This window comes from Centruroides vittatus, unplaced genomic scaffold (genome assembly GCF_030686945.1).
Source record: "Centruroides vittatus isolate TY-2023 unplaced genomic scaffold, ASM3068694v2 contig_1033, whole genome shotgun sequence".
Lineage (NCBI taxonomy): Eukaryota > Metazoa > Arthropoda > Arachnida > Scorpiones > Buthidae > Centruroides > Centruroides vittatus.
The window spans coordinates 727,944-755,424 of NW_027120671.1; the positions used below are offsets into that span (position 1 = coordinate 727,944).

General features: G+C 27.7%; 1 protein-coding gene across 1 annotated transcript; it reads right to left on the reverse strand.

The window, feature by feature from the left end:
* LOC136968433 (neuroligin-4, X-linked-like) lies at positions 1–25,722 on the reverse strand. The gene is made up of 6 exons (XM_067262451.1): positions 25,042–25,722; positions 6,954–7,103; positions 5,210–5,395; positions 4,348–5,137; positions 4,184–4,284; positions 1–567 (listed from the first exon to the last, which is right to left on the reverse strand). Exons 1-6 carry the CDS (start codon positions 25,469–25,471, stop codon positions 86–88), a joined length of 2,139 nt encoding a protein of 712 aa, XP_067118552.1. The 5' UTR covers positions 25,472–25,722; the 3' UTR covers positions 1–85.
* Positions 25,723–27,481: the final 1,759 nt, after the last annotated feature.

The following is a 27,481-nucleotide window of genomic DNA, read 5'->3' on the forward strand; positions in this document are numbered from 1 at the left end:
TTTTTCACCATCCGATTTATTCGCTACATAGTATGACATCTGTCAACTTCACATCTGTTCAAAGTAGGATTTTGCCGAAAAGTTGTCAACTTCCCACGCCACACGTCATTTTGTCGCTACAAGCTTCTCTTTTGTCTCTTTGGTAATACACGCCAGCAAAAATAAGAACATTTAAGATAAGAAGAGAACAACCGATAGCAATTGTGACACTCAAAGCAGTCGTATAGCGAGTTGGTTCACTTGTTACTGCAATAGAATCGGAGACAGGATTTCCACTCGTCAGGCTCTCTGTACTTGTTTCCAATACTGAGTAACTCGTTTCTGTTGCTGGACTGCTTGGCACGTAATAACTGACAGTTGGTGTTGCATCTGTGCTACCAGGAGAGCGTACTGTATCATCGGATGGTGCACGTCTCACTATTCCATCGTATGTTTCTTGATTGTCGTGATCCTCTAGCAAATGATGCTGGGGTTCGGATCCACTAGCTTTATGCAATTTTGGAATTAACGATAGCCAAAATGATAAGCGGTGAGCGTGGTAGTGATCCCGAACTTTTGATTTTGTTGCTGGAAAAAATAAAAATAAAAAATAAAAATAAAATGTATGAGAAAAATAAGAAAAAAAAAATGTTTTTAAGTTTTAGTTACTTCTAAACAAACTAGACACAATCCCGAATTAATGGCGTATTTGCATATCGTTAGCTTTGAAAATTCGTGATCTAGCTACTTAAACATAGCTCTTCCTTTTACTATTTTACTTTCGACTTCTACAGTTGAAGTTTGAATCTTTGATGTGTCAATGTTTGAATTTAGATATCCGAAAGATTTTTATATTCAGAAGGAATTTAATATATATACATACATATCTTTTTCCTTCTGCAATACAGAAATATTCACTTTGAATTCTTTACTACTTTACAATAAGAAATGGGAGCAATAACCAATATTAAATTTTAATAATAATGATTTTAAATCTTTTATACATTTTTAAACTATTTTATAATTTTATCGATTTAAAAATCTCAGAAAGTGGAGAAAAGAAAGAAACAGAGCTGAGTCGCAAAAATACTGAATATTGTTTTCGTTTCCTTGTGCATTGTAAAGAATTCAAAACGAATTATCAATTTCTTTGTTTTTTTTCCATTCTTATCGAAGTAAGGAAAATATGCATAAGTTAAATCAAGAAGTAGCCTATACAAATCATACGTCAAACAGAGATTTATATAAGGCTTAAACACACACACACATATATATATATATATATTCTATATATTCTTCTTAAAACTTTCGATTTTTTTAAACGTAGATACAACAATTTACAATTCTAATAAATTGAATAGCTAAACAGGGGAATTTTGCATATTTAACAAAATGTAAATTGCCTTGGAAAATAGAAAAGAAGTGGACCGATTTTAACAATTCGATCTGTATTGACTTGGAGACACGAAATAGATAAATAAGTAAAAAATAAAATACAGGGATCGAAATAATATTATTTCAGTATTCTGGATTTTTTTGTATCTAAGAAATAGGATCATAAACAGTAGTATATTCCACTTGTGCGAACAGATTTATGAAGGGAGAAAAATATTGCTATGTATTATTATCTATCTATCCTCACCGTTTCTAAGGATGCTTCCCCCTTTTCTTTATATATATAGCTTATATTTTTACACCCAGGATAATCCATTATATCAACACCTGGCATTTTTCTAACGGTCGTCCTTATCAATAACTAACAATAACGTTAGTAATTTATTTTACGGGATAATTTTATATAAAGGTAAAGGTCATTTTAGTCGCTTCGACACCATTTCTATAACAATAACGTAGTTAAAAATTGAAGGCAAAACGACGTGAAGATGAAAAGTTAAAAATATTCCATGCTGTAAAACAAAGAAGATCGTATCAACGGAGCCGTAAAAATAGCTGATACATTAAATTATTTTTCCGTAAATTAAACATTAATTATCGATATCCATTCACACTATTCAATAATGAGTTTAACGCAGTTTGTATAACCGTACATTAAGCAATGGGGGTATTTATCAGGCGACAAACAATGACAACTGATATTTAATGTCGGTTAATATATTATTTTGCCACGTTTCAGTCAATTAACAATAATGAAGTAGCAACTGCAATGTAATTACATTTACAACTGCAAGGAATTCAAACAGAACCAAATCATCTGTTTTCAGAAAAGACGACATGTAATATCATTCCGGAAAGAAGAGGACAAATAAATTAAATCCGTCTAGTTCTCTGCATTTAGAGAGAATAATATATTAAGTTAAAAGAAAGAAAAACTTGTTAAATTTTCTCTGTTTCCGCCCCCCTATTCTTGACTACTACTCATAAACTTGAATATTTCATTATTTTATTCCGAACAGAAATATTGATTTTGATAAGCCGCTTCATTTCTGTACGAAATCCTGAAATAATAAACAAGCTCTTGTTCTTTCTACTTATTATAGATCATAATTCCTCATAAATTACGACTAAACAGTTTCAAATTGTTAGAGTTTCTATAAATAAAAGAAGAAAAAAAGTTTTAAGTTTCGAGCTTTCTACTTTTACTAAAAATTAGAGCTTTCGTTTATTATTATTATTCTTTTTTCCTCTATTGGGAATTCTTAAGCTCAGAGAAAGTTCGATGTAATTTCGAATAAAATTCATTAATATACATAATAAAACTTTCTGATTTTTCTGTTTTAACTGTTTTATAACTCTTATCAAATTCTCTATTTTTATTCTTTTCTTATTTAAGATTTTGTTTATGTGCAATTTAAGCGTGAGAATGAATGGAGTAATTCGTATTGATGCATACAAAAATCATTGTTTCTTCATGAAAACAAAGCTCTAGGAGATCGTAATTTGACAGAATTGTTAGAGTTTAAATTGAAAAAGTTAAAAACAATTGCAAAATTTAATAACGATACGTTATTTAATATTTTGGGAGTAAAAATTTATCCTTATTCAACTGAAAATTCTACTTTTTTGCAGTTTTCTTCTTCTTCTTCTTCTTCTTCTTAGATAACTTTCTATCGAACGACTAAAATTCCTACATTATGCACATTTAAATAAATTTATTGATCGTATTTTAATATTTTTAACTGTAAAAATATAGAAATGTGTTTCTGATAAGTATAGGCTATCAATATCTTTAATATCACCTTCAAATTGAATAGCTCCAATACAGATGTGTATATAAACTCACTGTTTTTATATAAAACTTTAAAAATAAAGGAAAACTGTGAATGATTATAATTTAAATTAAGAAATAAACTTTAAAATATCAGTATATATATATTCAATTTTAAATGTTTATAAAGAATTTACTAACATTAAAACTTACTGTTAAAAAATACACGTTACATTTTTCCTATCTTAGGATTTTCTATCTAAAAATACTACATTAAAATTATGTAGTTTTAATAAAATTTATTGATTTTATACTAGAAAAAAGTTATACTTTTCCTGTGTTTTCTCATTTTAATGCTTTTATAACTCTTATAAAACGGTACACATATGTTTTTGATGTATGTATCTGCAATCTCAGCATTCGATTGGACATAACATAGTTTCGGTGTTGATGTGTGCACAAAGTCACTGTTTTCACGTAAAAAAAGCTCTTAAACTCAAAGTATCGTCAGAAAGAATAAAGTATCAGCAGTTCCATATTCTCATTTTATTCTTCGGGCAATAAAGTACAACAGAATGGAAGGGTCAATAAATAGAATCAATAGGTTCATCAACATCAAAATATTCTAGAATAAAACTTTATAGAAAGTGTTTTTTGACGCCCATTAAAGAAACTATTAATTAAAATTGTTTTTTAACTTTAGTATTAAAGTACTTTTTAGGTTGAAAAAAATAAAATACTTTATTATTTTTAATTCTTGGTGATCGAAATTCATTAAAGATTTTGATGTTAAATAAAATTAAATTTTTATTTTATTTATGAGCAACAACATTAATTATGTTTAAGTAAAAACAGCTTGAAATATAAAATATGCCGGCGAAAAGGGGAAAAAATGTGATTACCTTACCGTTAAAAAATATATAAATTAATTGCTTTTTCAGAAAGACTTTTTTGAGCTTTCCTGTCAACGTGTCAATTAACACTTAAGTAGACAATGTTTCTTTATTAATACTTAACTTTAAAAGCATTTTTACTCACCTAATGACATATATTTTTGTTGTAGATCTTTATACTGAGGCCAATATAAAGGTCCTTTGCCTTTATCGCTCGAATATTCTTGAGCATCTCCATTAACGTCTCTGAAAGTAAACATAAGAATGTAATAAATCAACTTTAAACGAGTTCTATATTTATAACCTTACCCAGTTTTGGCGAAATTAGTCCAATATGACATAACAGTCTCCGATAATGTCACTTCCGAGCGACTATAATCGGACTTGAAATGAGCAAGATTTCCCACGAGTGGAGCACCAAAAATATAAGGAACTTCTTCTCCATGGATACAACCCGAATCGTTATAGTAATCTCCTTTCTCTGTCTGATGAGTGAAGACGTAATAAAATGTTCTACCTATTCCTGACGAGTGAAAATTAACAGTTTCGGATAGTGACGAAACAATCAGAGCATCGCTCATGGCATCGGCTGTGGATAATAACGTGTCCATAGGTTCTTGTTTAGGTTTTGTCCAATCGGTGTATTCATTAACGACTGTTAAAAATATCTCCTGTAGATGATAACTAAAAAGATTCCTTACTAACGTTCGTAGTATTCTGTCTCGTCTTTTGGTATCGATTCCCGATCGCTCTTCTGTAGAGGAGAACCCAAAATACCATTCTATTCGACACACACCAGCCATCATATCGTACTGACCATATAAATTTCCTGGAGACGACATACTAGCAATCGGTACGCTAGGTACCACCACACCATCAACAGTAGGTCCAAACGATGTCAAGTGATCGGGTACAGTGAACGTACTTTGCATAATATCTGCTATAGGTCTTTGTCTTAAACATTCTAAAAGAGTCCTTTTCTCTTCCATTGGACATCCTAACTGTTTTACTAAGAACTTAGTATACGTATGAGCCTCTGTAGCGACCGCCCACGGGCTTAATGCTGATCCACTTTGCATGATTGCTCTCTGGAACAGACCTAAAAACATTTATACAACTCTTACAGATATCTCGAACCGTTATTAATATTTTGAAAAGAAAGATATCTAACCTTTTGTCATAGGTGATATCATCAATAGATTAACGCAAGCTGCACCGTGCCCGTGGCCAAATATGGTCACATTACTGTTATCGCCACCAAATCCTCCAATATTTTCTTGAATCCAATGAAGTGCGGCCACCTGATCCATAAGACCGTAGTTCCCACGAGAAGTACTGTCTAAGGCAGGAAGGAACCCTGTGTCGGTGATACTTATTGGATAAATTCTATCGAAACTTTATTAAGTATATCGAAAAATGTCAAGAAAAAAATATGATAAGACTATAAACTTTTGACTTCTAGCGAACTTCTCAAAAAATTCAAAAACGTAAATTGAATCAAACTTTAGCTTTTAGACTAGCATTATATTATGTAAGTGAGAAATAGTACATCAATCTGTCAAGCATTTCTTCTCATTATGGTTGAATAAATCTTAAATATATTGCTAGCTAACCTGAAACGATGCCACATTCTCTAAAATTATCGGTCCACTGGATCGCAATTCAATTCTGGCTACTATAGAATGGATGTTGAATGCATAAGCCAACCTTCCTTTGTAAGTTAGATGCGAAGTGAATAGCGTTTCAATTTCTTATACTGGATAAATCGCTCGAAGCAAGTTATCGATTTAGTAACAGAAAGGTTAAAAATTTCTTTAAATATAGAACTTCACATTATTCAAATTCATATTTAGTTATGAGGAAGGGAAGGTTGCGAGTCGAAAGCTTTGCATTTCTAGCATAAATCGTGACTTAACCCAGGCGAAAGTAAATTAATTTCCAAACGCAATAAATAAAAAAACAAATTTAAAAAAGAAATAATTCTTCTCTCAGTATCTTTTTCAATTTGCTCGTCAGTTTTCGTGATTACTATCTGATTCCTTTTTGCTACTACAGGAATAATCTTACGTAATTTATACGCGGTAGAGTTTATTTTAACATCCTTCCTATGTTATATTACACGCGATCAATATGTCACTTGCAGTTGCGTTTGGCTATTGTTGACAGATACTGTCCTAGTTTTGTAAATAACACTTTTTGAGAAGCAAATTTATTCTGTCGAAACTTTACTTGAAACTTCCAAAAAAGAAAAAAAAAATAGTCAGTCAATGTCTTTGGGAAATCTCTTATTCCCTGCTGATCATTTTTTCTGGATAAGTTAACTTAGAATTGCAGATTGTTTTGATATTCAAAGTAACGAAGGGTCAGGTATATAAGAAAGATGATATAGTTTCTATTTAGTTCGTCTTATCTAAAAAGAAAAAAATATTTTTGTATATATATATAATTTTTCGTCAGGACGTAATCATCTCTTAAGATAAACTTTACGCAACAATAACTCTGGAAAGTGTAATGGGAACGAAATGAAGTAAAAAAATTTCTTATGAATATATAAGCAGTCCTTTGTGTCAAATGTAAGATACATTTTTAACCTGTTTCAAATTTTAACGAAATACAGTTGGAGATATTATTTTCTCGACGATAATTGGTGGATTTATAAAAGTGGGCGGATGTACATTTCCTTCTAACAGTTTTTCCAACCAATAGTTTTTAAGCTAATAATTTTCACGCCAATTCCTAATAAAATCTATCGTATTTAATATCTGTAATAAAAAGCAGGGGACGTAAAATCATAAACGAATTTTTCCGCTGTCTAAAATTTCTCAAAACTTTAATTTTATCGTAATATATATTATCTAAGAAATAATTAAATTAATTTATTTTTCTGATAGACTTTTTTTTAATAAATAACTTACCCAAAACTCCTAGACGAAAATTGATTGTGACTACTACGACAGATCCAAAACTAGCCAGGATGCTACCATCGTATGGATTCCCAGAATTCCATTCGTAAGATTCGCCGTGGATGTACACCATGACAGGTAATTTGGATTTGCCTTCCTTAACTGAAAACATTTAAAATAAATTAGCTTTATGTTTAAATAATCCAGTATACAAATTATTTCAATTAGCTTTGAATGACTTTCTCGAATTAATTCTATCCGAAGTTCATTTATACTTCAAGATGTTTGAATGAATCGAATGATTTTATTGCTTAATTAGTAAACTTGGAGTGTCGTGATTGTTTCCTACACGAAAATTCTCACTGATATCACTTGGATTTACAAGTAAAATAAAAAAAACTTATATGTAAATAAAAATAGTCAAACGTTACAGATTCGTAATTATGGCTTAAATGAGTAAAAATATTCATTTGGAATTCACTTTTTCCTCCCCTCTTCTTTTTTATTTTATTTTATTTTTTCGTTCGCCTTCGGAAGAGAATTTAATCAGGAATGGAATCGTGTAGCAGAGCGGGACAAAAGATGTAAAAAGAAAAATATATAGAAAAATATCAATCTAGCAATATCAAAAGTTTTAATTTCATCCGGATCAATATAATGTTTTCTTAACTTTTTCCATACTTATATAAATATAACGGCAAGTAATTAATAAATTTAAATTAATATGATTGATAGATACGGATTCCTTCTTAAATGTGTAATTATGATAACTTTAAAACTCATTTTTAAGTATGTGTTATTGTTTCAAAATTCTATCCTCTATAATTAAATTTTCCATCTTTAAAAAGAACAGTGATCATTCTTCACGACTCAAAGAATTATTATTATTATTATTATTATTATTATTATTAAAATGGATTTTAAAGGAATTTCTACTCAATACTTTATTATCCCAAAGAATTCTAACACAATACTTCTCCCCCAAAAATATATATATTTAAAAAAGAATCCACGTTTTCGACATGTAAAAATTAACTTAATCAATAAATTCTTTCATGATAGAACTAATTGAAAATATTAGAAAAAAAAGAAATTAACCCAGATAGATCTACTCCAATGAGAACATCAATGTTAAAGATTCTTTTCCAATGTTAATAACAGCTTTAGAACTGGGAACATTTTCCATTGAATGGTTGCATTTTCCTAATGGATTTCGGTGACTAATGCCCTAATCTGTGTGGAATGAGACGTTGGTTTGCAATACGATTTTAACTTTAATCAAAAACCCTTATTGGAATTCAAACCGAGAAAAATACTCGTTTAAATATAGTAACAAGTGATTTCCCTATCATTATTCATTCAAAGGAAGTCACTCTTATTGTATCAGAGAGAAAAGAAAATAGAAAGTTTCAAATTTATGACCGTTTAGTAGTTCCTAAACTTGAAGAAATTGTTATATATATATTATTAAAAGTGAAGTGAGCTATAGATATCTTTCGTAATGTTAAAATTCTTCATACAACAATAAATATATATATATATATATTTTTTTTTTTCTTTAAAATTCTGAAAAACATATTGCAATATAAAGTTTAAATAATTAATATCCAATATCATAGAATTTTTATTTTATTTTTCCTGAGAATATTTTTACCTCTTTCGAGCAAACAAAACATTTTGAACGTTTTATTACTTCGGCAGCTGGGAAAAAAGGAAAAGATCCAGCTGCAGAAACTATATTATCTCTTTTTAAATTACAAGAAGGAACAGGATTTTATTGACTAAGGTTATAAGCGTAAGGAGTGAATGAATATTAATACTAATATCATCACTACTTATCGATTTTTCGATCTAACAAATAAAGGAGGGCAAAAGTTTCAATGAGTTCTATGCCAATAATAAAAATTTTTATTAGTAATATTATGAAATTTACTAGCATTTTTACAAATTAATTCGGATTTTACTCCTACTTGGACCAATTAAGAAACATTTGCACTTAATTAATCCTATCATTAAGTACTTTCAGCCATTTTAATTTTTAATTATTTAAAATAAAATTTTACCTTAATTAATCGAATAAATGAGTGATTTTAATTTTTATTTCCGTTGTAATGAAGTGTTAATTTGTGATAGTCATACTGCTTTAACTCGTTATTATTATCATCAATGATGATGATGATGATAATGCTTTTTTACTTAATAGAAAAAGTAATAGATTCCCGTAAGAGTTAGATTAGGGAAAGGAAAATAGATTTTTGTTTGATGATGAATAAATAAAATGTATTTATCATCATGGAAGCCATCAAATAAAAATTTATCATTATCAAGATTTTCCTTTAATGATAAATTTTTGCAGATTATTATTATACCCGAAGCATTTCATCGATCTATAAAAATGATTTATCATCATCAAATTTATTTATATGATATCATTGAAGATCATATTGAAGATGTTAATAATATTTTTGCTTATTTATTATTTAAAAAATGATATATATTCTTGTTGAGAGTTATATAAACCAAGTTTATGATTTATTTGTGCATTATCGTTTGAAACTTTTAAAATAATTTTACTTTTATCATAGAGAATAAACAAATAAAAACAATATAAATTTAAATAATGCATTATCAATATACTTAGTTATTATTTATGTAATAAGGAAAAACGTATTTTGTTCATTCAGATAATGTTTTTGTTTATTTGAGAAGAAAATATGTTATTTACAAGAGTGCTATTTATATAAATAGCACTCCTGTATATATCAGATTGGATGATGTTAAAGTGCTTTCCTTTCTCAATATTGATGATACTAAAATTCAAACTTTATGTAAATAATTCTTCTATTTCATAATATTCAATGATAATGATGATGATGATGATGATAAGAAATCATACAGATGATGCTCTTGTTTCTTGATACAACATATCATAATAATTCAGATCACGTGTGTAAACATAATGCTTCTGTTTCGTAGTATAAATGATGCTTTATATTATTAGTATTGGATGATAACTGATATTTTCTTTATACAGGTATCGCTTTGTTTGTTCATACAGATGATGATATGCATTATTTAAACTGATAATGCTTTTATCTCATCTTATAGATGATTTCGTTTGTTCATACAGATGATGTTGTAGCTTATTTATAAGGAGGTAATTCTTATTTTATAGAGATGATGCTTCCGTTTGCTTCTACAGTCGATGCTTTAGTTTATTTATAACATCGTTGCTGCAGTTTGTTGGTAGGAACCGTGCTTTACTTTGCAGATGCAAGTTTTTGCTAGAAGCTACTGTCATACCTGAATAATTAATCTTGTTGAATACTCTATAAGGGATAATGCGCTTGGATTACCTTTCAAGTCCATCAGTTTTGATTTGTGAAATTGCTGGACCAACATTATCGATAGTTCTAAAAACCAAAATCATTTATCTCTTCTGTTTCTTTTTTCTTTATTTCTTATCTCCTTTTTTTCCAAAGTTTGCAAAAGTTATTATAGGAGTTAAATAGCTTTAATATCTATACAGTTAATTAAAAGTTTTGTTTGTCATTTTGTTTTAACGATCGCTTTCAAAAGATCAATCGTTATTTTCTGATTTATATGATCAATACGTTAAACCTTAACTTCTTGTGATTTATTTCTTTAACAGTATAAAAATTCTATTAGATTCTTCTTTATTTTTTTTTATACTTTATTTTTCCTTTCTATATTCTTCTTTAAATGGAAGACGAATGATGATTTTTTAACTTTCAGTATGTTTTATTCCATATAAAATAGAATCGAAGCCAAGTTTCGAGAATAATTTTTATATTAAAATTAAATTTTTTTAATAAATCAAAAAAATATATATTTTTTTTTAAACAACATTTTAAAAGTTATAAATATATTAAAAATTTCATTCTGTTACTAAGAAGGCAAGAAAAATTAAGTAATATTTTTGCTGAAGAAAGATGAAATGTTTAAAATTCTTAATCTAAGGATTAAACTAATCGTGTCTTCATTTTTTCTTCTTTCTTTTAAATAAGCAAAAATTCTAGAAATGTAGAAAAAGAAAATTTTCGAAATAAGCAGAAATTCTAGAAAATTAGATTAAGAAAAGATTTAGAAAGCTAAGATTAGAAAGGGATTAACGAAAATCTACTAGAGATTAAGATTTGATTAGTAGAAAATTTGATTTATTTAATCTGATTGATATTTGCTTATTTTTTTTTCTTTTATATGTAATGAAAGAGCTAAACAGCTTTGATGTCAGCATAATTTTTTTTACCTTATGTCAGATGAAAGAACGTAATTAAGAAGAGTTAACAAAATTTATTCCTGAAAAAATTAAAGTTCGAATTTTATTAAAACTGTTATTAAATTTTATATAAAGTTCGTTTTTTTCCTTCTGAAAAAAAATACTTAAAAACTTTTAATAACAAGAAATTCTCTTTTAAATTTAAATATAAGATGTAATTAATAATAAATTCATTCAAATAAATGAAGCTTATGTTGAATTTATCTCGTTATTAAAACTGTTATGACTTAAAATTTTCCTGATAAACTATTTTAACTCTGTTATTTATACTCTGATAAATAACCAAGAAAGAATTCTTTTCTTGGTTATTTTTTTTTAACTTTTTAATATAAATATCGGTTTACAGCCTAACAACTAGAACTTATCCTTTCTTTAATCCTTTTTAATGAGTTAAATATATATATTTAACTCATTAATACAGCGTAGGGAGAGGGAGAGAGAGAGGCTATATTTGTAGAGAGAAATTATTTTCGGTTTATAAAGGAGGTTAAAAAAAAAACACTTTACTTTCTAATTATCTTTCTTATTTAAATACAGGATAGTATTATCGTACAATATTTGCATTGGAAATTTAAAAATATACAGTAAAACCTGTGTAAGCCGGAGGTTTTTCCAGTTTACACAAGTTTTAGTGTATATTTCCGATTCAACAGGTTTAACTTAACACAGAAAATCTCTGTGTTCCTAAGAATTTTTCCCGTTTAGGCAGGTTTCCGTTTTATAAAGGTTCCGTTTTGGATAGGTTTTACTGTACAGTACTTAGATTTATACAGTTGAACTGCAATAACGGCCCTCTAAACCCTTTGTTCCTGACAGTTAGGTGTTTGACAACATCAACTACTTATGTATAATTTATTATTAATTAATAATAAATTATATAAATTATTATTTTGTATGGCATAATATTATAGATTTATATCGATTAAAATAAACTTTTTATAAAATATTTTAAAAATTCGGGTGTTATTAATCAAATAATAGCCTGATTAAGCATAGAAAATTTGATTAATTTCCGATATTTTTATAAAGTAATTGCGTAAAATAACAATAATTTCTTGTGTAAGAAAGCATTCTAGCTACGAAATTTGTGTAAATTTCGAAATATTTTAGTAATAATTTTAATACGTAAAATAGAATTAAGTAGTAAGGTGTTTATAAACATTAAGAGTTAAACGGTTTTAAAATAAATTAGCAATTATAGCGAAGGAGAATAAGTTAATACTCTGCATAATTCTTAAGTGGATGATCTTAGATATGTTGATAATTTATCTGAATAAATAAAAAAAAGATATCTTCTTTCAGAGGCAGTATTGGTATAGATATAAGATGGATCAATAACCAGTAATGCCACTTCACAGAACTATCTAGAGGGTCTAGACATTATCCAAAGAGGTAACATTGAACCTAATCATTACATTTATCGAACCATTGCTAGGTCAACGACGAAACTCCAAGTAAAATGAACGAATTTTTTTTTTTTAATACTGGATATATAGTGTATAGTAATGCTACCTTGATAGCGAACTATAACGGAAAAAATACTTAATAAGAAAAAAATAACATTCTCGGTTATCTTATTGATGACATATCAGATATTGGAAAACGACTAAAGCTGTATTGGAGTGCTTCTACTTTCAGAAAGTTTTACGGAAGTTCACAAAAGAAATTTTTCCTTTATCTTCTACTGACATGTAAACCTTTTGTGGTATCCATTTGCAAGAGTTGTACCCATTTAAAGTAGATAAATAATGATAAATTTAAAAAAATAATCAAAAACAATTGCAAAAACGCAACAAAGATGTGATTTTTTCCCCTCCGTTTTAGAAAAGTTTCTTCTTTCATTATCAAAACTTTCTTGAAATCGAAAGTTTGGCATGAAGCTATTGCGCCCTCTTTTTTCTTCTTTTTCTAAAATGCTGTCTTAACTCGCAAGAAAGGAAGAAGATAAATAAATAAAAAAATCAGTGATAAAACGTTTTACCCAAATGTTATTCCCATTCACAAATAAAAAAAATAAAATAAAATAAATAAGAATCTTTATTCTGCGTTTTGCATTTTCATCAATTGTTTGTGTCTTTATTTTAACTCATTTCCCATTTTTCTTTTTTTTTCTGGAAAAACTAAAAAATAAAAAAGAATTTCTTCGTAAATTTTAAGCCTATTTCTCATTTCATTCTGTTGGAATAATAATATAATTTTAAATTTCAAATAGAAGTATGATACGAAAGCGACAAGATAAGGTACAATATGTAACAATCATTGTCTTTTTTTTTTTTTTGATATTGTTTTCTGATTGACAGATATTTTTATTTAGATATTATTTTTCAAAATTCCAATTCTGTTTTTCCCGTATCTAGAAAAATATATAAAATTTTCAATACATTTTTATTAAAGTTATTTATCGACGAAAGAAAAAAATATATATATATATATTAAATAAAATTCGGGAAATTCTTTTTCTGTCAAGTTCTTTTAAATATAAATAAAAAGGTATATATAAAAAAATTAAAATAATAAAGGATAGACTGCTATAGTACTTTGTCTCCTTTATACTTTCCAAACTGGAAAAGATATTTATAGACTAAAATTTAACCTGGCTATTGGAATTTAAAAATTTCTAGGATTTTTTTCGATTCTTTTTCTCGGAGTAAATCAACTGACAATTCCTTTAGGGTAATATAAAAAAAAAAAAAAAGTAAACTTAGAAAAGAGGACACTTAAAATTTTCGAGAACGATTTGTAGATTAATCATATCTAGTCTTTTACTTTTTTACAGCGTTTAATGCAGAAATATTGCATCATTGCATCCTTTCCAGGTAAATCAGTCATTCGATGCTTTTCCTTTCTTTGTGGAGTATTTCTATTGGAAAAATGAGGCTCTTTGGGAAAAGTGGCTTGGCAAAATGTGGTTGGTATGTTATTTTTGGAAAAATGCCCATTGGGGAAAAGGATTGAGAAGGAGTTGATGAAAGTAGCTTTGTTAAAACCGTGCAAATGCTATGTTTTATAATTAATTTTTTTAATACTCTATCTTGTAGCTTACTAAATTTCTTTTATATATTATTTTTATAAAATTAAAAACGTTAAAAAAGTTAATATCGTGTTACTCACTTTACATCGTATCTAATTGCGATCTATACTAAGACAAAGTATATATAGGCCTATACATATTTATTTTTTTTATTATTATTATCATTATAGAGTTTGTTTAAAAAAAAAACAACCTCGATAATTATAAAGACACTTCTCTCTATTAAAGCAATTGTAACGATTCTAATCAGCTTTAGTAAAACAAAGAAAATTCTTAAGTACACAATACTTTTGATAAAATTGTTTAATTAGTTGTTCAAACTCAGAAAATTAAAGCGATCTGATTGATGTATTTATTCTTTCTACTTTTTTCCTTTGTCTCATTTATTTACAATTACTTAATTTTTAATGAAAGTAATTTGATATACAAAATTTATTCATAGATATTAACTGTAAAAGCATACATTATTATTTTTAAAAAAGCCAGTAATCCAAAGAACAACGTAAGTCAAAAGCACAACATTCCATCTGTCATCTGATTAAATTTAACTTATCCAAACAAGAAATATTAAAAGATTTTTACAAAGCAACTTTTATAAGTACAAATTTTTTTCGATTATTATTTATTTAATCTCCGAACATGAAGAATTTATTAATAAGCTTTTTTTCCGTAAGAATCTATCGATTGTCAAAGGAAAGTAACAGATCAAGTCACAATCAGACAACTTCATCGATTCATACGGTCTATACTACGGTAAATTGCATGCAATTGTAAACTGAAAAAAAGCAGATAAAAAAAGAAAGCAGAAAATCTACTGAAAATACACATAGGCCTATCGGTTTACATCCCTTGGCGTCAAAACTTATCATTGCTAGATATAATCGTCTTAAAACGACTTTGGAATTGGAATAACTGTTGTTAAAAGTATTTTATTTAATGATTTGTCTTTTTTCCCCTTCTTTCTGTATAAACTTTGAGAGATAAATAAAGAAAAAATAACATTTAAGGATAAATTTCAATTCTCTTTGTGAATTATAACTTTCTAAAGTTTATGTTAATATAAAGAATAAAATATATATATATATATATATGCATTTTCTACCTTATAATGTTTTGAATAAGAGAAAAAAAACTGTATTAAATCAATTCTAAAAAAATAATAAAAATAAAAATTCAAAAAACCAGAAAAAAGAAATAAAGTTTTCTTCGTTTTTATTGTCTTTTTTATAATTTTTTTTCCTTTCGATTTTATTTTGAGAATTGCCTAAAGACAAGGTCTCAAGAATTTGATTTACGCAAAAGTAAAAATTAAATATATAAATTCTTTACTTCCTTTTTTCCCTTACTTATTAATAATTTATATTAAGTTTCTTTGTGCATTAAAATATTTTATTAGTTAAATAACGTATATCCACTTTAAATAATTAATCAAGTGTGTTTTAAATTGTAAATTTTATCTGTAAAATTCGTAAATTTAATTTCTAGAATCGAATTTTTTTTTCTTTTTAATTTTGCATTCTTCTCAAATTTGCGATAATTTTCAATCAGAGTTTTAGGTTAATAATTAAATTTGGATTTCAATTAAATATTTAAATATATAACAGAAATTCTGAGTTCGTTTAAATTAAATTTTTAATTTTTATTATTACTTTTATATATATTTATGCATTTATTTGATTACTACACAAATCATTTTGATCGTTTAAATTACATAACGCAAGTTTAAATGGATTTAACGAAATTTTGTTACATTTTCATTTTAAAATTAAAAACTGCCTACAATTCGTTTTAACCAATTAAGCACTCTGTCAGTTTGATTAAATTATTTATTATCTATCAATCAACATTGAAGTACTTACGCTGATTGGTCAGTAATAAAAGATCTAAGCTCTGATTCGTTAATTAAGTAAACGTCGTCGACACTTAAAGTTATTGGTCATATTTTATTGAATTTAGCACGTGATTTTATTATTATTTTTTTAATTTAAAATTGATCTCTCTATTTTTTTTTTTTTTTGTTTCGTTTTTCGAACTTTTAGATATTTAATTAATTCCCTGCTCGTGTTTCTGTTTAAGATATTTAAATTTATGCGCCGATTTCTATTATCTTAACATATTATTTTAGACGTTCAGTCAGTTTAATTCTGTTATTTCAAAAATATTTTAAATGAAGTAAAAATATATGAGACAACATCTGGTTTCGACATCCAAACGATGGGCCGTTTCCAAATGTTTCTTTTATTTTGCAAATGCCTCGGTGATGAGTATTAAGCTATTAAACGTTTAACAGTTTGTGACGATTACTCTGGGAATAATCAATGATAAGAGTAGTAAATCTGTTTGTTGTTTTCGATAAGTCGTAAGCATACTTTATACATAATACAATTGATGTATCAATCCATAAAAAAGAAAACAAATAAAAAACTAACATTATTAATGGCATTGAAAATGTAACTTGGCAGCATGCCTGTGTATTCTAACCAGAATTGTGAAGACAACTGTTTCAGTAGGAAATATCTTTTACCATGTTTTCTGTTTTTCTGACTAAATCATATTAGATTATATGGTGTTGATAGATTTAGCCTTATCTGTCAATACCCATTACTGTTAATGGCCAGCAAGAAAACCGAAACATTTTTATTTACTTATTGTACAATATCGTTAATTTGACTTTTCTTACTTTTATTTTATTTAGTCAATAAAATAAATTCTTTAAAATAAATTAATAATTATACCATTAAACGATTATCACAATAAGAAACATCAGTTTCAAACTTAACCAATTAGAGAAGTGAAAAAAATAAGAACTCGACTATTAACGCCCATCATTTTAACTAAACCAATTAGATTGTTTTATAACAATACCACAGCTACGTAAGGGACCAATCAGCGCAAAGGAAAATATTATATTTCAAGAATGCTTTCTTGGAGATGATTGGTTTGTTAGTGAAAGATTTAATTAAGATTATTATTTATTATTTTATTTTTTAAAGAAAATATTTTAGTGATTATCTTTAATGTTGTTTTCTTATTTAAACATTTATGATTAACAGCGTAAACGTTGAATGATGCATAATAAGAACATTAAGGACAAATCGAAAATTTTAATTACCGCCTTTTAAGTGTTTTGCTAAACATCATTCAAGAAACGGTACAATTTAAGCAATATTTTAAGATAAATTAGCCATTTAACTACTTTACTCTTTTCATTTTGTCAGAATTATAAATTATATATTTAAGCCCATACGAAATAACTAATATCTGTGAAAAAAAGTTGACCAAATTTAAAGCAATATAAACTTTAATTTCAAGCATTATAATTCTTCTAAACACTTCTGACAAGCTAGTTACTTAAGCACAATACGTTCTTTACAATTAACTCTTTAAAATTGATCCTTACACAAACAATTAATTCGATTACACATTATTCAATTTAAAAGTTTAAAAATTCCATTTAAATAAAATTAAATAAAGTCTTTCCTCTTGATGGTGTCTACACTGAATAAAATTCAAAAGAAGTTGCTTTTGTTTTTTTTTTACCACCATTTTTCCACATTTAAATAAATTATTTAAACTTTCCTATTTTTACAATTGATGTTTATAAGTTGTATGCATTTGTACTGTACTGTACGTGTATATAATTTTATATTTCACTTATAAACAAGATTTAATGCTTTTATAAATCATATAAACATAAGGGACTATAGAGAAAAATTTTTTTAAAAAGTAAGGAAAAATTTAAAATAATAAAAATTAACGCATAAATTACTAAAGTATTTAGAGGTTTTTATTTAAAATTCATCTCTTTTAAATCAAGAATGCATTTTTATATGAGAAAAATACTTTCATTCTTTTCCTGAAACTAAAATTTTCATCATAAAACTTCACTTTGAGCTAATTTACGCTTTTTAATTAATCCTGTAATTGAAACAATTTACAACTTAGTTGAAAGACTTTCGAACTTTTTTCTTTAAAAAAAAAATGTTTCCATTTGTTTTTAAAGTGCTTTCAGTAGCCAAAAGAATTTTTATTTTTTATTTTTTTCTCTTTTCTTTTTTCCTTTTAATTCTTGAAAGAAACAAAATTTAACATCAACTTTTTAAATAAATTAATTTTATTTTAAAAAATCAAACAGAATTGATTTAACAGAAATTTAAATTAATTAATATGCTACGGATCTATATAAAGTTTTAATTTAATTTCCTTTTTTTTTTTGTTTTAAATGTTGAAAGTATTCTAATTCGATCTGTATTTTACAGAAAATATTCTTCCATAGAAATATTGAAATAAAATAATAGTAATAATAAAAAAAACTAACTGGATTTATCTATTTGATCTACTCTGCAACGATTCTTAAACCGTGAAAGCTAGGATAGGGTCCATTTTTGTCATAAAATTTGCATAATTACTTTTAGTTCGGGAATGAAACATATACATTTTAATTAAAGTATCCCCCCCTTTTGCATTTCCTTATACCAAATAAAATTTACCATTTCTCATTCAGGCACGAGCTGTTTCTAAACACGTATAGCTTTACATCCGCTTGAAGAAGGATTAGTTTATTTGTTTAAGAAAGAAAAAGAAAAAAAAGAAAAATTAAAAATTAATTAAACGTTCATTTGCTTAACATTTGTAAAAATTTCGTTACGTACGGGAAATGCCTCGGAAGAGCGAAACTGTAATGGTTCCAAGAGTTAAGTTAGCGTTACTTTTCTGGCGATTAACATTTACATGCAGCTTTACTTGTCATCTAGAGGTTATAAGCCGAAAAGAGATAACATAAATTTCTTACAAAATGGAAGTGAATTTCCTACTATCACGCTCCATTGTACATAAGTATTACAGATAGATCTAAGTGCTAAAATACGACGCATATTACGACCGCCATTTGAAAGGTCGTTGGCCGGCACAGAACTGACATTGTCCCACAGAAGTACAATGGCTGCCAAGATATCAATAATTCAAGATATTTCTGCAAGAAATCTGACGATGTGAGGTATTTTGGACACAGCAGTTTATCTACTGTAAGCAGAATCTCAAGCTTGGTTGGTTAAGCTTCATTCGTATCGCTTTATGCACGAGAAATATCCCATTGAAAATATCAGCTTGTTTTATTGTTATATATAAAGAAAATCTCAAAAATGTTTATTCTGTTTTCAAAATTTATGTTATGAGATACTTTTATGCGTTTAACACTACGAGAAACCAATAAATTTAATCTTTGATTCAGAATATAATATAAATATTTGTACATTTTCCCTTTTCTTTATTTTTTATTTGATTGATCTACAAATGTTAACGATGCTCTTTTCTTACTTTTTTTTAATCCATTAATGCTGTTATAAACGATGTCATCCAGCTCTAGAAATTTATTCTGAGTTCTTTTTCTATCAGATTTTGTTGGAACAACTTTTATTTTGTCAAATGAACCGAGAAAATGTGAATGGCACAAAAGCCAATATCGGTCAAGTGAGTCCTGAGAAAGAAAACACCTTCATTCCATTTTAAGTTTTCTCCATGTATAGGATTTTATATAATAGGATTTGAAAACTGTACGCAACAAATCTAATACAAATATGCTGTATATATATATATATATAAGTCACATATTCGTGTGTGTTCGTGTATAAACACAAAATACATAACTATAACACTTCTAAAATAGAATTGAATACTAAAAAGCTACTCAATTTTTATACAAAATAGCAACGAAATAGCCATTTCTTTCTGTTTATTTTAAAAGTTCTAACTTATAAATCATTGTATAAATTTAAATAAATTTAAAATATATAATAATTATATAATAAATGAAACATAATAATATTAAATAAATTTATCAATTTATTTATTTTATTGCTATAAAACTGGATTTACACCGAAAATAAAGATCAGACTTTTTTGGTGTGTGTGTATATGTGTATATGTGTGTGTGAAGGATCTACTAAAGATTGTCCAAGTAACATTACCAGCTATCAACTTTTTCCAGGCCGGTATAAACCATAAACTATAGTTTCGAAAACTACTTGGAAGTATGCTTATATCACCAGCCGAAAAGTACTCTTATAGGAAACCAGTTCAGCAGTATCAGAACCAATTTCTTATTTTCCAATATATTCCATTCTAGAAACGAATTCAAACTACTTTAAAAAATTTTGCATCGAACCGATATTTTTCTCCATACGAATCCTCCATACTAAATTTAACATTATCGCTAGCCGATACCCCACAACAGAACTTGGACTAAGCTATATAATAAAATTGGAAATGGAAACTAGTTAGTTTGAAGACGTATTGGCTATTAAACTACTCCAGTTGCATTGTATTGATTAGAGAAAATCTATTTTATCTGACTAAGTTTAAAGAAAAATAAACTCGAGTTTTTGTTTGCATTTTAGTCTGCTGGATAAAAGGTCACAATAGATTTTTCCTCTTTTTTTTTATTACAATTCATTCGATATGTAAACTACTTGTAAATAAATTAACTCGCTAATTAAATAAAATAGCTCTACATATTTACTTTCGTTATGCCATTTTCTTGTTATTTATCATAAATTTAAAGAGATATTTACTTTCACTATGCTATTTTCTAGTTATTTATCATAAGTTTAAATCTTCATATTTGAATAACATTTCAAAAAATATTGTTTACATATTTCCTAACATTATATTCTTGTATCGTTAAAAACTGCTCTTATAAAACATATTATATAGCATATTTACTAAACTAACAGACGTTATCCTGTATAATTTCTCTTTTTCTTAAAAGATTTTTAAAGCAAATTTTCTGCAAAATGAAATTTTCTTTTATAATTTGTTATCGTCGTAAATATAAACGAACATTTACTAGACTTATCATTGTAAAATTGTAATTTTTTTCTCTTGTTTTTTTAAATAAAATTAAAATAAATTTAAGTAATAAAATAAACAAAAAAGAAGCTTTTTCTCTGTTTCGTTTCGTAAACAGAAACGAAAGAAAAAAATTATATATATATATACAATAATAAATGTAATTTTATTTTCGTAGAAACTAGCTACTGGATTTTGGTTATAAATAATAAAATATGTTCGAAAACAAAAAAAAAAATTTAAGTAATTTAAACAATGGCAAGTTAGCTGTCAATTAGAGTTGTTTAGAGACAACGAGATGTTCCAAGTAAAAAAGTAAAAAAATATAACAAAAATGTTTTTTCTTTTGTCTGTTCGATGACACAAAATCGATGTTGTGTTTCGTTCCTATTAATATAACACCAAATATTAACGAAGGAAAACAAGAATAAAGAACTCGGTGAACAAATAACACTGAACTAGATTCTTTATATTTTATTTTCTATTTTTTCCCCCCTCCTGTATATATATATATTGTTATTGTAGAGAAAAATTAATCACTTGTAATAAATTACACGCACTAAATTTTTTACGAGTATTGCTTCTCCTAACAACCGCAACTACACAATTTTGAAATATATCTAATAGAAAAATTTCATTTTTCTTTGTTTAAAACACGGGTAAAGTATTAATAAATCATTAACTGTTAAATCTTTTACAACATTTTAAACATGTCAAGTAATAGACAGCTAATCAATTAACTGTTAGAAGGATGGGCATTAATATGTCATGAAGTGAGGCCTTCCTCGATCAGGTATAATGCTTATGTATAAAGCACGAAATAATGCATTTCGTAAACTGTTTCGACCCGTCTAAACGAGCTTCACACTTCTCACGTTAAGTCGATAATTCGTTTTGTCAGTGCTTCGGATTTCTAACAATTCACACGCTTAAACCGCTTCTATACAACTTCACCCCCCCCTCTCTCTCACTGAATTAATTCTTTAATTTTATCATTCTTCTAAGGAAATTACGAAAACTAACGCGTTCAAACCGTAAGTAGAAAGTTCAAAATTTTTTAAATAAATTAAGCATCGATATAGGAACTTAAATGATAAATTATTAAATTTATTTCTTTAATGAATCGTTAAAAATAAATGCGATAAAACGTTACAATCAGTATCAGTGGTTCGCATCGTAATACGCGAGATACAAATCAAATTGTTTTTGCATCTTTCTTTTATCTGATTGGTTCGTTTCACTAATCGCGCCTTTAAATCAATTACATTAAGGAAATTTCAAATTATCTAAGTTTGTGTTTGACTTTGTAAGCTCCGGATGCTCATATTTGAAGAGACGACGTCGTTTCTTCCCCTCTTCTCTCATTTATTGCACTTCTTAAACGACTCAACTTGTGAAACACGAACGAGAAAACCGTAAAATATTCTTTAAGGTATATAACTCTTTAAGATATCTCATTAGTGATGATTAAACTCATCACTAACCAAGATGGCGCGCGTGATATTAAAATATTTCTTCTCGGTAATAAAATTAACATGTCTTTCCTTCACTGTATCGATTATATATTATTAAAGCTATCAGTTCTGCTTCGTGTGCCAATCGTAAATTTATAGAAGTTAAAGTATTAAAAAAAATAATAATAAAAAAAGTTCTAGATGCGGTTAAATTAATTTCATTTCTGATGAATATTGAAATGATTAAAATAGAAAAGTAAGAATTAATTTAAGAAAAAATATATATAGATATTGCTTGCTTTTGCTGGGAAGGAAATTGTTTCCTTATTATTAACTTTGAGTTATATTTTGACATGATTCCCGTTGTCAGTTCTTTAACAAACGAAACTGTGTGAACTGTATCGATTTCCAATAAAGGCTTAAACTTCTGTTGGGGTAGTTTTTGCGAAAAGCTTTGCACTCGGATCGACCATATGGAGAAAGTAATCACTGCAGATGAATTTCGTGTATTGTGAAATTATCCTTAAGTGAAGTATGAAAAAAGAAATCTTCCAGTCTAAATTGAATAAGAAGAAAACTTGATTGCGTTCATCTCAAAGAGTTAATTACGTAAAACGATAGAAATTCCACAAAAACATTTGTTTTCGTTTATCTTCGTCTTGAAAATATTTTACTTTTTTTATTATTATTTCTTCTTTCTTTTCTATAAATATATTCTTACTTAATACTTTATAAAATGCTTTCAACGCTATACGTTCTTGATCTTTAATAGAAACACGTGTTAGTGACTAATCCAATTTATATTTAAATAGCCTTTTTACTGCAAAGTTCAGTTGTTTTGTTCGTCTTTTAAAGGCATCATTTTCAAGTTAACACCTCTATAATAGTGAGAAGGATCGTTAGAGACAGTCTTTTGCTGAAAAGTATTCTCTTTTCAACTAAAATCTCCGCGCTAACAGGGAAGCTTGCTCTCTTCTTTTTTTTTTCTGTAGTGAAGAGACAGACGACAAAGTTCTGAATGCCAGCTGAAATTTTAAAGAGAGAAAAAAACAAGAAAACGTGACATTAAAGTGAAAGACTTTAGAGGAAAGTACTTAGTCTTATTGAGGCTGCTTCTATAGTGGATATGTAACAATGACAACAAAGAACTGCGAAATATACGAAATATATTAAAAAGCACAACGTCGAAGCGTGGTGAAAGAATGTCATCATTGTCTCTTATTCTTTAATATAATTTTCCAGTTAGGGAGAGAAAAATTAACAAAATTATAACAAATATCGAATATAATTAGCATATTAAATATTTGACTACGTTCGGAGCGGAATCATGTTTTTATTAGTCTTGTTTGTTCAGGCTGATGATCGATCGTCATCGTACACTTCTCACAAACTTCTGCCTTGTGTGTGTGTGTGTGTGTGCGCGCGTGTGTGTGTGTGTGCAGCAAACAGATTCAGATTCTAGCCAATACTGTTCGCCAAATGAGACACAAAAGTCGAGATCACGTCAACCTACTGTCATCACCCCCGACGCAATTCTTTTTTTTCAGAATGAAAGACGTGCTTGGCATCGAACGACACTTTTCGATTGTCGATAGATAATGACAGTGTCAAAGTACGCTCTTATTCAACACGTGTAAAGATTCGATCATAATTTGCATTTCTCGATAAAAGTTGTTTGTATGAATAACGAGTGGCCATTTTTATTTTTTCCTCCCTCCAATCAGATTATAACAACTTCTTTTCTTTAAATAACTTTTAGCTTTCTTCCTTGGTATATGAATATCGGAATTTTTAAAACATTCATTGATTCGTCCATTCGTTTTTCATCGCCTTAACTTATAACTTTTACACGAAATTCTAAATATCCTGGCATTAGTCTTTTTTCATTTCTTTCTCTCTTTTTTTTTTTGTACAAAATAAAATAAAATTATATTTTAAAAAATTCTTTATGTAATCGATAAATAAATTACGGAAAATATATAAGTTATTTTTAGTCATTTTAAGCGACTTTAAAATTAATTATAATGTATTAAAAACTAGAAAAATTAATTCGTAAAAATTATAAAAATGTTTATTTATTCGCGAAGAAATTTTTCAACGATAAAAATTCCTTAAAATATTTATTTTTTATCATTAAAACTTCTTTTAAATAAAATAATAATAATAATGAATGAAAAATATTAAAAGTAAGAAATTACTTAAAAATTCCTTTAAATTAAATAAATTTAAATCATGTAAATTACGTTTAAATACTATCTTCACTATAAATTCATTACAATTAAAAATATATATACTTTTTAAAATTTAAAATTTTAAAAATATTTAAATTAATTTTTTAAAATTATTAAAAACTGAATTTTTAATTAATACAGTGATTTAAGAATCGGTATACGATTTGTAATATTTAAAAGTGATAAATAAAAAAAATCGATATTTATTTATATTTTTTGTGGATGTATATCACCTTACCTGATGCGGGAGTATAGATGTTGAGATAGAGACAATCTTCACTCTGATTGACTAGATAAGGTAGCAGACGTCGAAGATATTGGAGACGACCCCAAGGCATCCTGCGAAGAGCCTCTGTCTCATTGGTAATATCCGGAAGACGTTGAGGGCATACAGAACCGAAGTGGTCTGCATTTTTTACATTCTTCCAATGGGGAGGTGTAACCGGTGGCATGAACCGTAAAGAACCTACAGGTGCACTTGCATACGGAATACCCAAAAATACTTCAACCGGTTTAAGTGGACGATTGGGAAAAGTCACAATGGTGCCACGTAGTGCACCATACTTGGTGATCACCTCACGAGTACTCGGGCGCCTATCTGTGAGCACGTGTATTTTGAGAGAACAGATGACGCACAGCAGACACACAGTATTAGTTATTGATTTCATAACTACGGCTTACTTTAGTCATATGTGACTTATATGAAGATTAATAATGTTTCTAGTTATAGTCTACCATTTCTTCGTTGTCTTTATATTGTCCGCGGGTCACGGGGACCTGTTTCTCTTCTCGTCATGTGGCATCGAGTCACACCGTAGTCTAACTACTTAGCTGCAGGTCCCATCTCTTGTCATCGATGATGAATTGCCGAGTCTGTCATTCTCCACTTTATCGCTCACTGGACACGGACTCTGCACCTCGACTCCACTCGGGAATGGTTCTCCAGTACGCAGGCGTAGCTGTCTTTGGCTACATCCACTCCCTCCCCAGGAGTGAGGCTATCGCATAGAGAGTAGTTAGGAGGTAATGTTATCTTGTCTGCAACATCCAGCATTTTTAGAATGGTTATTAAAGACAAACTCTGCAACATAATGATGATGGCCGAAAAACGAAAAACCCTTCTCTAAAGATAAAAAAAAAAATAATAATAATAAAAGGAAAAATAATTTCAAAAATGTGTATCTTAAACGTTCGATGATACGTTCTATCGCACGACTTTAAAATATTCTTTTATTTTTCGGCATAAAAATCGTTTCATTTAAACTTTTCTACAGTTTCTGACGTAGAGAATGCCACCAGTATTCATTATATATGTACAACTTAAGTGTTAAATTCTTGTAATGCTTCATTAGAGACTTGCCAAACAATTACTGCGCGAATTATTAATGAATGGAATACATTAAAAATATAAAAGGTAATTTACAGGATTTTAGCAACGTTCATAAAATTCATACCATAATTAATTGATACGTGTAATTAATTTATATAAGTAATAAAACGTGATTTTTAATACGAATTTCTTAAAGAAATTTCATTTTAAAAAGAAATTGCTCTTGTGATCCTTACGCATCCTTCCGGCCCAATTTATTTTTTGAGCTTTCAACACGTAAGATCGAATTGAAAACGAATGGTAATCACGTCAAATGATGGATAAAATATTCGTAAATTGAACAAGAATTGTAAAAGAAATTTTCTGCCAGAGAAATTCTTGCTTTTCTGCATTAAATTGTCGATTTATAATGAAGCTGTACTGATGATGCGGTTATCCGCTCGCATTTCCTGATAGCCGCATTTCATCGTGTTCTCTATCAGATTTGACAGCTTTGGTTACAGTCATGTTTGATGCAAAGAGGGATTTTAAATAGACAAGTGATATATGACCATTATAATGGTTTAAATTATCTCTTTTGTCGAGAAATTTCGTCTTTACCAAATAAAAAGATGCGATCGAGATAGCGATGCCCTAAGTAAATGTTTTTCTCTTATTTCCTACGGTATGTAATAATCGTATAGTTATAAATTATTGATCGTAAAATCGTGTTTGTGTGCGCTTTTTTTTACACAGAAAATAATTCATTTCGGTTTTTTATAACTGTTAAAACTAATCGATTAGATATTAAACTTTTTATTTTATAATTTTTTACTGGTTTTCTAACGCCGCTTATACCTTTTATGACTTATCTTTTTATTTGTTTTATGTATCTTATTCCTTAAATTTACTTTTTATTATTAAATTCATTTATTATATTTTAGTTTAATAATCCATTTTACTTATTCATATAAAATTTAATTAAAAAATTATTTAGGTATAATCAAAAATATTGATCTTTTTAGAGCATAAAAATATTCTAAAAGCATTCATTTTTTAACTATATTTTTTAATTCTTAATGAAAACCGTTGAAAGAAAAAACATTTAAGATTACCTTTTTGTTTATTTATTTAGTCTTGATCTTTAACGTACAACTTCATGTAACAAGTTGATTTAGGAATTTCTGTAAGAGTTTTCCAAACAAAATGCAGTTGGCACATGGACAGGCATTTTGATTCCTAACATCACTTCAAAGTAATCTTTTCTAAGCTTTTCCATTTCGGGAAGGCATTAAAGATACCAAATATCAATCAATTTTACTTCATAGCACACAAAGGCATATATCGATGCCTATAAACAATGCATTCA

Coding starts and splice junctions, on each gene's coding strand:
- LOC136968433 (XM_067262451.1), bottom strand. CDS start 25,471: ATGAAATCAATAACTAATACTGTGTGTCTGCTGTGCGTCATCTGTTCT. Junction 7,104..25,041: donor CATCTATACTCCCGCATCAG/GTAAGGTGATAT, acceptor AAATGTTTTCAG/TTAAGGAAGGCAAATCCAAA. Junction 4,285..4,347: donor ACTAATTTCGCCAAAACTGG/GTAAGGTTATAA, acceptor GTTTACTTTCAG/AGACGTTAATGGAGATGCTC.